Source organism: Harpia harpyja, chromosome 2 (assembly GCF_026419915.1).
Source record: "Harpia harpyja isolate bHarHar1 chromosome 2, bHarHar1 primary haplotype, whole genome shotgun sequence".
NCBI classification, from domain to species: domain Eukaryota; kingdom Metazoa; phylum Chordata; class Aves; order Accipitriformes; family Accipitridae; genus Harpia; species Harpia harpyja.
The window spans coordinates 1,345,800-1,358,898 of NC_068941.1; the positions used below are offsets into that span (position 1 = coordinate 1,345,800).

Genomic DNA, 13,099 nt, shown 5'->3' on the forward strand with positions numbered 1-13,099 from the left:
GCAATTTTAATTATAGGAAAGGCTATCTTAGAACAAATATGCTAGCACTGTTTTACAAACAGCAGCATCATGTGTGACCGGACATCTGAAAGTTTACGCCTGGACAGTCACAACAAATGAAGCGTGTTCTGGAATGTTAAGGCAAAGCAGTATCTGAGACCAAACTCGCTGTATGCTATCGGAGAGCCAAGAGCATCAAGTCCTTACGCACCATCTGCATTAGCCTATCATACCTTAATTGCAGCGGTGAACATCTTTTCTCTGTATTCGTTTTAAATGACCTCCTAAATTTCTCTCCTACCATGCAACCACCAACTTTAAAATTACAATTCACCTTGCTTCTTGAGCAATTCCGTCAGTTCCATGTTCTCTGAAGAATGCTCATCCTAGTAATAGAGTATCTCCAAAGGGGGAGTCTAAGCTCCCCTCTCCCCACCAAAGCAGCTTTCTCTCTGGTGGAAAGAAGAAATAACAGGAAAACAACCAAATCCATATGGTTTGAGACTGTAGTTTTATTGGAGGCAAGCACTGGCATACAAGGGCTTTGGCTTCATTTAAAGTGCCGGATCACAGCCACTTAGTCATTTAGATACAGGGAATACAAGAACCTTCTTTGCTCTTCATTTCTCACTCCCCCATAGGACACAAGCTTGAAACTCTGCTTCTAATGTTGAGCAAGCCAAGACCTCAAATTCTTTCCTATGCCATTTGATAACATCTGGCTGCATCTACTTCATCACACTCTTATGCAATCAATTGCAAGCTGGCTGGTAATTGGATAATGCCTCAGCCTTATGGGGGTAAATGATCTATGTGTGATAGGGATGGAAGCATATTAACGGAAGCTGCACAGTTACACCCTTTGTAAAATGGTTTGATAATACGCCAAATACTTAATAGCAACAAATGAACTAACCCCCAAACCAAATGAGCAGATCTATTTACTTAAACCTACTTTACATACCAAGTAGGAAGAGATAAGCATTAGAGCAGCTATTCCTAAAATGCACTGACTGAAGAACGTGAGAAAACCTTTCATTGGTAGTTTTTGTAGAAAATGCAATTGCTATACACGAGGACCACAGATCACATCCCGAGGGATGGCACAAATAGTCCCAGAAGAATTTCATCTGGCATTTGGCACCCCTGTTCCTTCTCCTCTTTACCCCTTCTCCAAACCTAGCAGACAGATGAGTCTTCTCTCTCAAGGCAGACTGGAAAGCCAAGACAGCAGAAGCAGCAAGTTGGCTAGTCAAAGACTGCCTACTGCCTCCATCATCGCCCTGGAAGTACTGCGGTGGCTATACAAGCACCACAAGTAAAGCTGCACTTATTCTTCTACTGTGGGTCTGGGCCAATGGCAAAAAGAACAGACTCCGTGGGATGTCTGTACAGGCAGAGATAGCGGGCAAAGATAGGAAAGGCTGCGGTGGCATGAGAAGTGCTGGGCATGCTTAGGAGGAAACATTATGCTTCAGCTAGAAATGCAAAAGCTGTGTGCTACTGAAAGAGTTTAGGAAGCTCCACTTGGAAGCAGAGAGACAGATTTTAGGGAGGGGTAGGCTGGACAAGAGCAGCGTTGTTGGAACTTATGATGCAAGGAGTTGGGAGGGAAATGGAGAGAAAGAATTAACAGCACGGGTAGTCGCAATCAAAGTAAGCAGGAAAACTGGGGTCCCAAGGCTGGGGGTTAATGAGAGACAACATATGAAGATGGGTATTCTCAAACTCAAGAGTAAAAACAGAAGCACCTAAAGCGTTACAAAAGCCATGAATGCAAGTGAACAGAAAACTCCTCAGAGACTCCTCTACCACATCAGAATGAACAGACTCACTGCAACAAGTCACCAAACTGGGAGCCAGAATGCAGATGGCTCTTCTGAAAGTATTACAAGGGAAGAGGAGAAAGAGAATAGGAATCTTGCTCTTACATGCAGACACACACGAAAAGCTTTTTTCTATTTGCACACCTTGCACAGTGGCCTATGACAGCAGCTGTTTCTACCTGGCAGGGTAGAAGTTACCTTTTTTGCAACACTCACCGAACAGGTCACGCATTTCCACAGAACGCGTGATCCCAACGGTACAATGTGTGCAGATCTCAAGTAACAAGAGGAACCTTGGAGGGATTCCACCTTTCTTAAGTGTAATCTTCCCCAAAGCATCCACTGGGGCAGGGCTGCATACTGTTTGCACAACCTCGCCCTAGGTTTTTTCATCATTCCAAGTATATGTCATGTTGTGTAATGAGTGTTGTATCATGCTCCTGTTACAAATGACATGAGGAAAGTGATGTGAAGAACAAACAGCTGAATTGCTACTGAACCGTTTAACTACAAGCATAACTGATGACAAACTATGTTCAGCATAAAAATCAGAAGCGATGATTAAATTGGAAGCAGTGAATTTGAATGAAAAGTTACTAGTTTATTTCCAGTTAGCACAGACATTATTATCTTTCATTCACAGTGCGTGAATTCTGGTCAGGCCCACAGTTGAGTAATCACATGTGAGACAACTGAGCTGGTTCTTGTTCCTGACCTGGCATGAGAAAGAGATAGTGCAGTTAAGCCCTGAAGCAAAGGACATCTCACTTAAGCAGGAAGTGTTGAGCTTCAGACAGGTACTTATCTGTCTTCATCTAGAAAATAAGCAAGCAAGACTTTGGTCTTGAGGATGATGAAGAGGGAGGAAGGGAGCAGAAAAGAGGAAAGACACAATCCTCTTGTAGTCCTCCAAAATGGTACGAGAGAAGGAGGATATCCTGAGCTATGAAGGGACACAGAACTTCACCAAGGTTTTTATTAAGTTGCATTATTTGGTTTTGTTTTTTCAAATTAATTTGTATTTCTATTTATAGTACCCGTAAACAAAAAACAGACGTTGCTCAGAAGCAGAGTTCTGCTTGTTGCTTTTTCTAGACTAGTCAAACTGCAAGTATTTCACTCTACATTGCTTTAAGAATATAGACACTGATCTTTCAGACCCCTTCCTCTAGGCAATTACCATTCTCCTCCTCTTTACATGATAATTGTAAAAGAAAAAAAAAAACAAACAAAACTTCAGCCATTAATAACATTTGTTACCAAAACTACCAGTTAATTTGGCAAGGTTGCCCTTAATTCTAACAGCAAGGGAATGATACCATTGTTTTATGAATGCAGCCTCCAGCTGATTTAGAGAAACCCTCCTGTCAAAATTTAAATGACTCACAATTTTTGCACTGCACAGAGAATGTTTTAATTTACATAATTATACCTGTATAAACTATGCACTGACTAGTTCCCAATCTCGAGTTCACTCTAATGTCTCCCTAAGGGAAAGGTGTCACATGTGACGAGAAACAGTTTATGAGTCTGCAAATGTGAAGGGCAAGAACAAAGAGCCAAATCACTTGCCCTTCTTAAAAGAAGAAATCCTGCTAACTGCAACACCCTCAGCAAGCATGAGCACCAATTATTTGGTGAAACGTGAAATAGCTAGCAGTACCACCAACACAGACACCAAAGTCTACTTTTTAGGTTTTAAACGTTGTGATTGTAATATTAACAACAACTAATATTACCTGCAGCTACTATTACAATGTCAGCGAGTTGTGTATGGATCTTGAGCTGCTCTTTCGGTGTGTATCTGTGAGTAATGGTCACAGTAGCATCACCTGAAATGTAAGAGATTATCAATTAATTGTCACATATAAAATGCCTGTATAGCATTTACTTTCAGGTGCAAATGACTTTGGTACATTAACAACAGTACAGATGATCACCAGATTTGTCTTGGGATGCATCATTTATTTCAGCATAGGCAGAACGCTCACAACACTTGCTGTTGACACATATAAAAAACATTTATTCTTAAAAATTCTCACAGGATGATTTCATTTATACACTGTGGACTAACTTATTCCTTCATCAGCTTCATTATGTTTAGTGGAATTACACAGAGCAAACCCAGCATGGAATCCAGTGTCTACCTTATTAAGCACAATTTGTATAGTGTGCCGTAAGACTCAGTTGTTTGTCACAAACTAAAGCTTCGAGTACAAGATCACCACGTTTGGGTCTCTGTCCTCAACCACGTTTGTCATTCATCTGTCCTGAAGGTCTCTAGATGCTTCCTTTGACGTTTTGTTGTGTAACAGGAAGGAAGACCAGGGTCTTCCCTGTACCTGTGACATAACTTTGTAACAGCGTTTCCCTCGAGTCAAAGTTTAGTCTTTGGCCCATGTTTTTCACAGATTTTGAGTGCTCAAGGAATAATTGGTAATTCCAGTTCAGTGAAGTGGCACTATTTCTTACTGATATTCCCTCTCTCAAGAATTAACACTGCTGATAATCCAGCCAACAACAGGAGATGACAACTGAGGCTCTTGTCTTTGTAGGGCCTGACTGCGTAGGGAACGAGTCTAGTAGCTACGACTACAAGGACACCCCCGGGCCAAGGGTCTTAGCTTAGAAACCCTGCAGACCAATAACTGCATGCAAGGGTCAGACAGCAAAATCCCTGTTTTGACTGGAACGCTACAAGATTTCAAAGAGAGGCATTCTTGAACATACATGTGGAACACAATCAACAGCAGCATTAATATTTATAAAATTCCGATTGGATGGATCTGTGAAGGCTTATCACCATGACCACTTACGGAATCAATACATCCATTGCATATATTTTTCCCACACACTCAAAGCATTCTAAGTCATCGCTTTTATGTAGCTCAAATGCAGCGACAGGAATGGAAAAGACTGGACAAAGAGGTGCTCAGATTTTTGCAGGTGTCTTGCCATCTCTTGTATCTCCTGATAAAAACAGCTGAACCCTTACTTCACACCAGAGTAGGAAGCGTTTGAAGTTATCACAAATACAAGCACATACCCTTTTGGGTAAACTCAAAAGATCTGGGGCCTGCTCCTGCATGTATCCACATTTCTTGGCAAGAAGCTACAAATAAACCCTCCTAGTAAGACATGAAAAACCTTCTGCTGTTTGATGGAGATACCGAGGAGAGACCACTACACACAGAACAAACTGTCATGGGGATAGGGACTGAAGTCTCATACTGCATCCAACAGCAAGCAACGTGATCCCTCAAGGACTGCCCAAGAAAACAGCAAAGGTAACAGCTATCAGAGGAGACTCCTCCCAACACTCTCCCTGTCAACTATTCGTACCGCACAGTGTTCAGGTGTTACAATCCCCCATCTCCACCTTCCACTCATCGCAGACTCCCAAGCCACATTATTAACCATTAAACTAAAAGTTTTTGTCATCTCAGACATTACCACCACATCTGCTTGCTCTGGAATGTGTCTGACTGATCTAATCTGTGTCTCTCATCTCATTAACTCTCTTCCGCAAGCATCTCATCTTCAGGCTGTCTGTGCTCTGACTTCTCTGCTCCTTCCCCTCATCTTTGATCCCTCTTCTCCTTCAATCTCTATAGCATATATCATCTCCTCAAAGAGAAGGAGATCAAGACATTTTGAGATAATGAGAACAGAAAAGTACAGATGTGCATAAGCAATTCCAAAAGGGGAATTGCCAGAAGTTACAAGTCTCTCACCAACTTTCTGTAACTTCCCGTGCATTTAACTGCATCAAGAGCTTACACAGGTAATTGTCTTAAAAACTTCCCCGCAGTAACCCTTCTTGCGATAGAAACATCCCGGCCAGTACATAAAGCCTGCATGTCAAAATTCCTGCAGCTTTCTTCCTTGAATACCTTTGGGATAATGAAATAACAACTCATACAGACAAAACAATTGGAACAGGACCGAAGTATTACTCATTGATACTCCCTATTTTGCCAGCCTAAAGCAGCACGTCTCCAGCTGCTGATCCATTTGTATGTAGGCCACACATATACTCTTTTGAGTGAGCAACATAAAGGCTGTGTAGAGGGTTAGAGATTTCCTTCTTTGGAGGCTTCATGCTCCAAACATATTAACAGCAAATCACTTCTCTCCCTGCAGAAGAACCATGCCTATTCTTTGATGCGACACACCTTCCTCTTCTTGGCTAACGCTCTATCAATCACACTAAAACTTAGGGATTCTCTGAAGGGTCCCCCTCCACACATGAAAGGCAAATAGACTTATCACAGGATTCTAGAAAGACAGGCTTGAATAAAATAGAGGAGTCTTCTGATACCTATTTTAAGCAAAAGAAAAAGCATGTCTTGCCCAAAACCACAATAATAACTTCAAAAAATATATACATAATGAGATTCTTTTGGCTTCTTAACCTGTACTCAGCAGAGAGGCTGAGAAAAACCAATGGATAAAATCGAAAGTTACAAATATTCACACCTTGTGAGAAATAAAATCAGTGCTATTTTCCCATCAGGATTTTAGTGAGGAACGTGTCTGTAGTCTGCTCCTAAAACCACGTAATTTCTTTCACTACCAAAAAGGAAAGGAGAAGAAAGAAGGGAAAAAAGGAAAAAAGAAAAAAAAAAAAAAAGCCCCTTCAAAATAGCAATCCAGAAGCTTACAGACACCTCAGAAAGGGTAGGTTTTCCACTTATTTGTGATCATGCCAAAACAGAAAATAAACAACTATTTTTACACTGCTACTTCTGCTGAAAGAGGAGGAATATATACTTAGCAATTAAGATTTTAAGATTCTGCATGATACTGCTGAGTCAATTCACTAGCTTATAAAGTAGAGATAGTCTCTTGACCTGCCTACACAAAACACAACTTGTTTTTGTAAGGGTTCAGACAGTTTTCCTATCTGATCAGATATTGCCACCTGCAGGACATTACAATTTCTACATACAAAACATTACAGATGAAAACATACCCCAGCTTTTCAGTTTTGTTCATAAACTGTAAAAAAACCCCTAAAACCTACAACAAAAACAAAGAAAAATAATAGCATCACACACACACTTTGCATCACTTCTCAATAAAAATTATTTAATCAAATCAGCCCTAATTTGCTAATAAAACCCTATCCTGACTGATACAACATGAGAAAGTTCTTTTTCAGCACTTAACTCTAAGTCTTGTCTGGTCCCCATCCTCCTGAATGAAAAAAAACATAGAAGAATAAAAAAAGCTTCCAATTCATTTGTATTAACAGGTTAAAACTGTTCTAAACATGTACTTAAGAAGAAAGCCTGCCTTTGTTTGGAAAAAAAATAAAATTAGCAACTCCGACTTGCGAGCGATTTTCAGCTCCAAAACACACTTCATCTAGAAACTTAACACACTTGCTAAAGCTACCTCATCTTGTATCCTGACAGATGTCTCTGATCCTAAGGCACAAATTTTGCCCTGCTATTAGCTGCTAAGAAAACAGGTGGAAAGGATTATTCCATTCAAGCTATTATTTTTATTATATTTACACTTCCAATCTTTCTTTTAGCTCCACTTCCTTGATCTCATTATACTTTAGCTCTATGCATTCTCTTTCACTGTCTATCTCAACTTTATCTCAACTGCCTTCAGCTTCTTCTCTGACACGATACATCCAGAAATTCTGATAGCCGTTGAGGTAAAGCTGAAACCACCGCCTAGCCCACCTTCCCTTCCACACGCCAACCAGGCTGGCCTCTTTTTGCTCAGAGCAGAAGCAGAGAAGCAAGCTAACTGCAGAAGACCAACCACATCTTCAAGGACAGCCCAATCTGAGAGTCAAGAATGAAAACTATACTAGACTACCCCAACTACAAAAGTCTTTATCACCATGTACATGACAAATACATACTTAATGTTAATTTATTGTGAAAGAAGTACAAGTGTTCTTTTGTTTTCTCATTGCCAGCTGCTTTATACTGTATATTACCACTTGGCAGGCTAGAAACAAGAAAAACTACCTTAAAAATAAATCCATTTCTTTGGAAGAAGCAAAGATACCTTCAATGAGTTAACTTTGTACATCTAGATTCCAGTGTCACTGTCAGTAAGGGAATATCCGCACGTTTTTCTGACCCGACATAGAATACTTGACATACATAGCATCAACGGCAATGCCAGTAAATAGGGCTGCCAGTGAAGTAATGTGTAATATGGAATCAGAACATAGGCAGATGACCGTGAAGCAAAACAAACTTGGTTCGTAGGCCAACAAACTCATGGACTAGCCCACCAAAACAAGTCATACTACCAGGCAGCCAAATAAGAACTATGAACCCAGGATGCAAGCGAACAAAACTGAGCCACAGATCCACCTAACTCAAAAGCTGAAAGCTACAAAACAGTATTTAGTTACAGCTAAAAAAACATCCATACAACTACTATGGGTTTTGTAACAAGCTGCTGAAAGAATCATGGGTCACCAAGTCTCCTCATTTTCAACTGAGAAACATGCAGGTAGTATGCAACATAACTCTGTGTTGTATACAGCCTATTTCAAACACCAAACTGCAGTGCCAGTAATATATATAACCCAATATTTGCAGCAAATGGCAAAAATGCTACTAATTTTCATGGGAATAGGGATGAGACCAGAACTATGCACTGATGGTAATTACAATTCAAACACTGAGAGAAGTTTCAAATAGCAACTTTCCCACAGAGGCTGAATGGAAAAACCAACTCTATGATTAGTAAGAAGCTTTAAGTGTTTTATTATATTAATAACAGATTTCACTCCACTCCTATTAAATATGCCTGGGATTAAACATTCATGTTTACCTCATTTGTGCACACCACCTTGGCAGTTTCTAACATCAAAATGAAGTTGCAAAAGGACAGTATTCTGTTTAAATTATATTTGTTTTTCTTTCTACAGCACAATTATAGCAGCATATGCATGCTTCTGTAATTAGAATTACTTAAAAATATTTCCATTACAACCCCCAATTTCCAGGGGGATATAAACTGCACTGCAGAAAAATCCCCCAGGCCAACATGTAATATCATAGAGCTTACACTGAAAAGTTACTTTGTTGGTCATTTGGATATTTTCATAATCACCACCTAACTAACATAGCACAACACAGGAATCATGTCATTTTTTAAAAATGTATATGCATATATGTACATGTGTATATATTACGTGTGTGTGCATGCACATGTATGAAAAACTTGAAATTAACGTTACATAAGGATGAGGATACTGCATATAGCTATATTACTTTGTATAAACATCACATGAACCTCTGCAGCTCTTTAAGGTCACACCATCAGGTATTATCCTCAACTTTCAGTGCTAACCATGTTTAAGCAGTAGCTGTTTCAAATGGAGGACAAAATGGTGACATAACACCAGATAAAGTCAAGTCCAGAAAGTTTCCCCTGAGAATAGATCAGGAAATATATTAGCAAATTTATTTCCTTGCTCTGGTTGCAAATATTGTACAAGACACAAAAGCTTTCTTTTTATCTGAATCCTCTAGTCAGCTTTATATTAATGATTTCACAAATGGAAACATTAAAACAACATTCATGGACTTACCTCCAGGCCTTTCATGCTCTCCATCAGTATGTAAAAGCATTGAAATAGGCATTCCAACATTCTTGGATCTTCCTGCTACAACAACATTTTTTCCGAATGTTTGTATTCCTTACAGAAAAAAAAAAAGGAAAAAAAAAAACCACTACCAAAAAGAAATTGTATTCCACTGTTTTGATATACCTAAACCCTTCTTCTCAATCCCCAAGATGTAATTATTTGCTGTTGTGGACTGCTGACATCAACATGACTTGAAAATCCACAAGGCTGAACTTGAGGGATGAATCCACAAAACAACTTTCAGCTTTCACCTTAAGAGAATCAAAACTGGCAACTTATTCAGGTTACCTGAATCACCCTTTGGAGGGACTTAATTTCTCTTCTCTGACCACAAAGGGAAATGGAAGCTCTTTTGTCTACCAATAAGAACATGTATATTATACTTACAAAATGACAACTATTGAACACGTATGCATTCTTTTCCCCATCTAATAATGAATGCAATGTTCCCCGTTTTGTTCGTGTTTCCTCCCCTTCTCCCACAAGAACTTATGCATTCAAATCTTCCATTTGATAAATAATCAGGAAGTCAGCAATACCACAGAAAGTTCCTTGCAACATTATAAAATGCCTAAAATAAGTTACCAAAGTGTTTCACTAAGTATTCTACATGGACTACTGTCTACACTTAATTAATAGTTATGCTGCTGGCAAAAGATCTCATCTATTTGGCACCTCCTTATTATTTAGATTAATCTTCTAAATGTTTGTTCTTCAATCAGCCCAATACATTTAGATAACCTGCACCTTTTAACTCACACCTGACTTAATCTTTCGTTCGTCTTCAGAGATAAAAAGAGTTTCAAGACAGTTCAGTTTCTTACCTGTCCGTTTTATAATTTCCCACACGGCAGCAGCAGTGGCAGGTATTATAGAAGGCTGATCAAGACACAGGCGTCCAATATTCATAACATGAAATCCATCCACATCCTTTTCAGGTGCGATAGCGTTACAAACTGTTCGTTCATCTATGTGATCTAGAAAACACATTGCTTTCAAATTACAGTTCTTCCGCTTGTCAGGTGTCATCAATACTATCTGAATAACTACACAGAGAAACACACAAGTTTGGTCTAGCTAGGATAATTATTATTATTCATTATGAATAAACTACACTCCCCCTCTAAAGGCAACAGTTACAATTTCACCTTTTAAAGTCATCTACTGAAAATTAAATGATTCATTTTGTGACACTGCTAATACAACAGATTCAGTCAAAATACGAGAGGCCGATACTCAGCTGAGAATGACGACTTAGTAACTATAAAAATAAATGTTCAAGCAAGACACTTGAGAGTCACATCTGCATTCTGGAAGCGTTAATTATCAAGTGGCTCAAAAAAAAAAAAATCATAGCAGAAAAGTTATTGTGCACGTTACCTGTCTCTCAGATCACAAAGGATACACGACCTAAGTTTTAAACAAATGTACAGAAACCCTAAGCTGAAATAACTTTGCAGGTCTAGCTTTCATTTTCCATTTTACACCACCAGAACTGCTTTTAGTAATTTGCTAATCATTAAGACCAAAACATAGCCTACTTCACTGGAAAACTGTGAGAACGCATAAAATTGTTTAATATTGATGAGCTCAAAACACTAAGTATGGCTTAAATGAAGATACCTGCACGTAATTTACTGTTCTTATCTATTCATAATGAACATTTTTCATATGCACTATTGATATAGGATAGGTCTGCAACTGCTTAAAGTTTACACTGCATAAACATTGGTACTGATTATGAAAAAAAACATGCGTTAGCCAGTCCTACCTCTGCAGAGTTACAAACCCAAGTATAAAGCTTGCATACGTAAAGACACTCCAGAGGAACAGCTCTGCAAAACGTCCCCATACTGACCCAGAAAGCAAACTCTGTTTAATAAATGTATTTACCCAGTGGTACCTCAGTCACAATTTTAGAATCATAGAATAGTTTGGGTTAGAAGGGACCTTTAAAGGTCATCTAGTCCAACCGCCCTGCAACGAGCAGGGACATTTTAGTCTATTGCTTCATTGTTTAATAACGTCCCACACTGGTTCCAGGATTACTCTTCCAGCTTTACTTCCATCTCAGAACAAGTATTTTTTTGCATCTTTTCTATAATGATACAATGCCCGTTCTAGGCTAGATTCCTAACAGAACTCTGCAATTGTGAGGCAAAATATCCCCATGTCCAATTTGGGGAGCGTAATGGGATGTTTAAAAAAGCCAAATAAAGGGAAATGAGTGTAGAATACAAAATTCAGACATTCCCAACAAAACTATTTTATAGACATATATAGGATGTTTGAATTCAGTAGTCAACTAGCTCTAGTTAGGTATTTTGTGATTTTGCATTTGAAGGAGCCAGCTAATTAAAAGATATCATGAATGTTATAAAACTTAAAAATTGGTAATCTCTTGTGAAAAGCTTTTCAATTAAAAAAACCCCTAGAGTTAAACCGGACTGTTATGATTTACAATTTAATCTCCATTTTCTGATGGGAGGAAGTTTCCTTCTGAATCCTAATGAGAAATGTCTGCGGAAATTAACACATTAAGTACATTGATGAAAGAGTCTCTTATAAATCAAACTAGCCTAATCCAGACTAGAGGCAACCGTAATCTTGTTTTTATGTCAACTTGGGGAATAAAAAAAAAAAAGTAAGAAAGAAATTCGGAGTAACCTATTCAACAGTTTTTGCAAAAGAAAACTTGTTAACCTTAGGCAAGGTAGCTGCTCATCAAACAGAAACTTGGCAGCCATGCTTTTCCTTGCACCTGGGATAGGACAGAACACTGCTCTGACAAACAGCTCCTCACTACTGTATGTTTTCAGCGTCTCAGAAATAGACAGATAATACATACATGTATGTAAAAAGGAAAGAAATTATGCTTTACATGGATTTCCCCTCCCCCCCTCCCCCCCTCAAAACTGATTGGCAGAATTTCAGAAAAGGGCACATAGTACCGGGAAGAAACGCAGCTGCATAGCTGGGGACAAGTAGGCTGACGTGGGTCTGAGAAAAGAGGATGTGGACACCTTACATTCCTCATCAGAGACACTGCTAAAACGCTGTCTTGGGCAGGCCATGCCCAAACAAACAAAACCAATTCAGACTGTATAGACAGTTACTATGTTACTTAATGAGTAGATTTTATTTGCCTCAAGAAACATATTGTCCTGGTTTGTTTCCACTTGACTGCAGATAGCCTCATTTATTTCCAGAGGAACAAAATCATTTCTTAAGTATGTTACTGTCAGTCTCATAGAACATGCTTAGCCTCTTCTCAACTGATATTCATACAAACTTACTTGCTGTCCTTCCAAGCTACTCTCCATGTCAAGTTCCTCTCTGCACTCACCCTTTCACTTGTTAACCAAACTTGCAAGACAACACCAGGCATCACTTGCCTAGCTACTCTGACACGCACACAGAGGAACTCTGATTTACACAATAAACAACATGTGCCTCTAATGTTGACATATGAAAAACAAAGACTGGTTTTCAAAAGGGAAGACTGATGAAAATAAAAACGTAGCACAAAAGGGATTTGAAAACATACCATATGGGTCAAGAAATACAGACACAGAGCAAGGAGGAAGCGGTTCAGCAGCAGCAATGAGCTCCCCGGAAATAATTTTGAGAAGCTATACCG

The 13,099-nt window shown here is 39.1% G+C and overlaps 1 protein-coding gene across 4 annotated transcripts in view; it reads right to left on the reverse strand.

Annotated features, from left to right (window-relative positions):
* MTHFD2L (methylenetetrahydrofolate dehydrogenase (NADP+ dependent) 2 like) overlaps positions 1-13,099 on the reverse strand; it is a 39,363-nt gene that overhangs the window by 13,011 nt on the left and 13,253 nt on the right. For 3 of the 4 annotated variants that reach the window (XR_008238801.1, XM_052811745.1, XM_052811750.1), the window contains exons 4-6: positions 10,284-10,436; positions 9,403-9,510; positions 3,566-3,658 (exon numbers count right to left, since the gene is read on the reverse strand). Coding sequence is in view for 3 of the 4 variants with exons in the window: in XM_052811745.1 (XP_052667705.1) it covers positions 3,566-3,658; positions 9,403-9,510; positions 10,284-10,436 (354 nt within the window). In the remaining variant the exon portion in view is untranslated. Of the gene's footprint in view, positions 1-343; positions 453-3,565; positions 3,659-9,402; positions 9,511-10,283; positions 10,437-13,099 lie in introns of those variants that run through there. The other variant, XM_052811763.1, reaches the window with a different exon arrangement.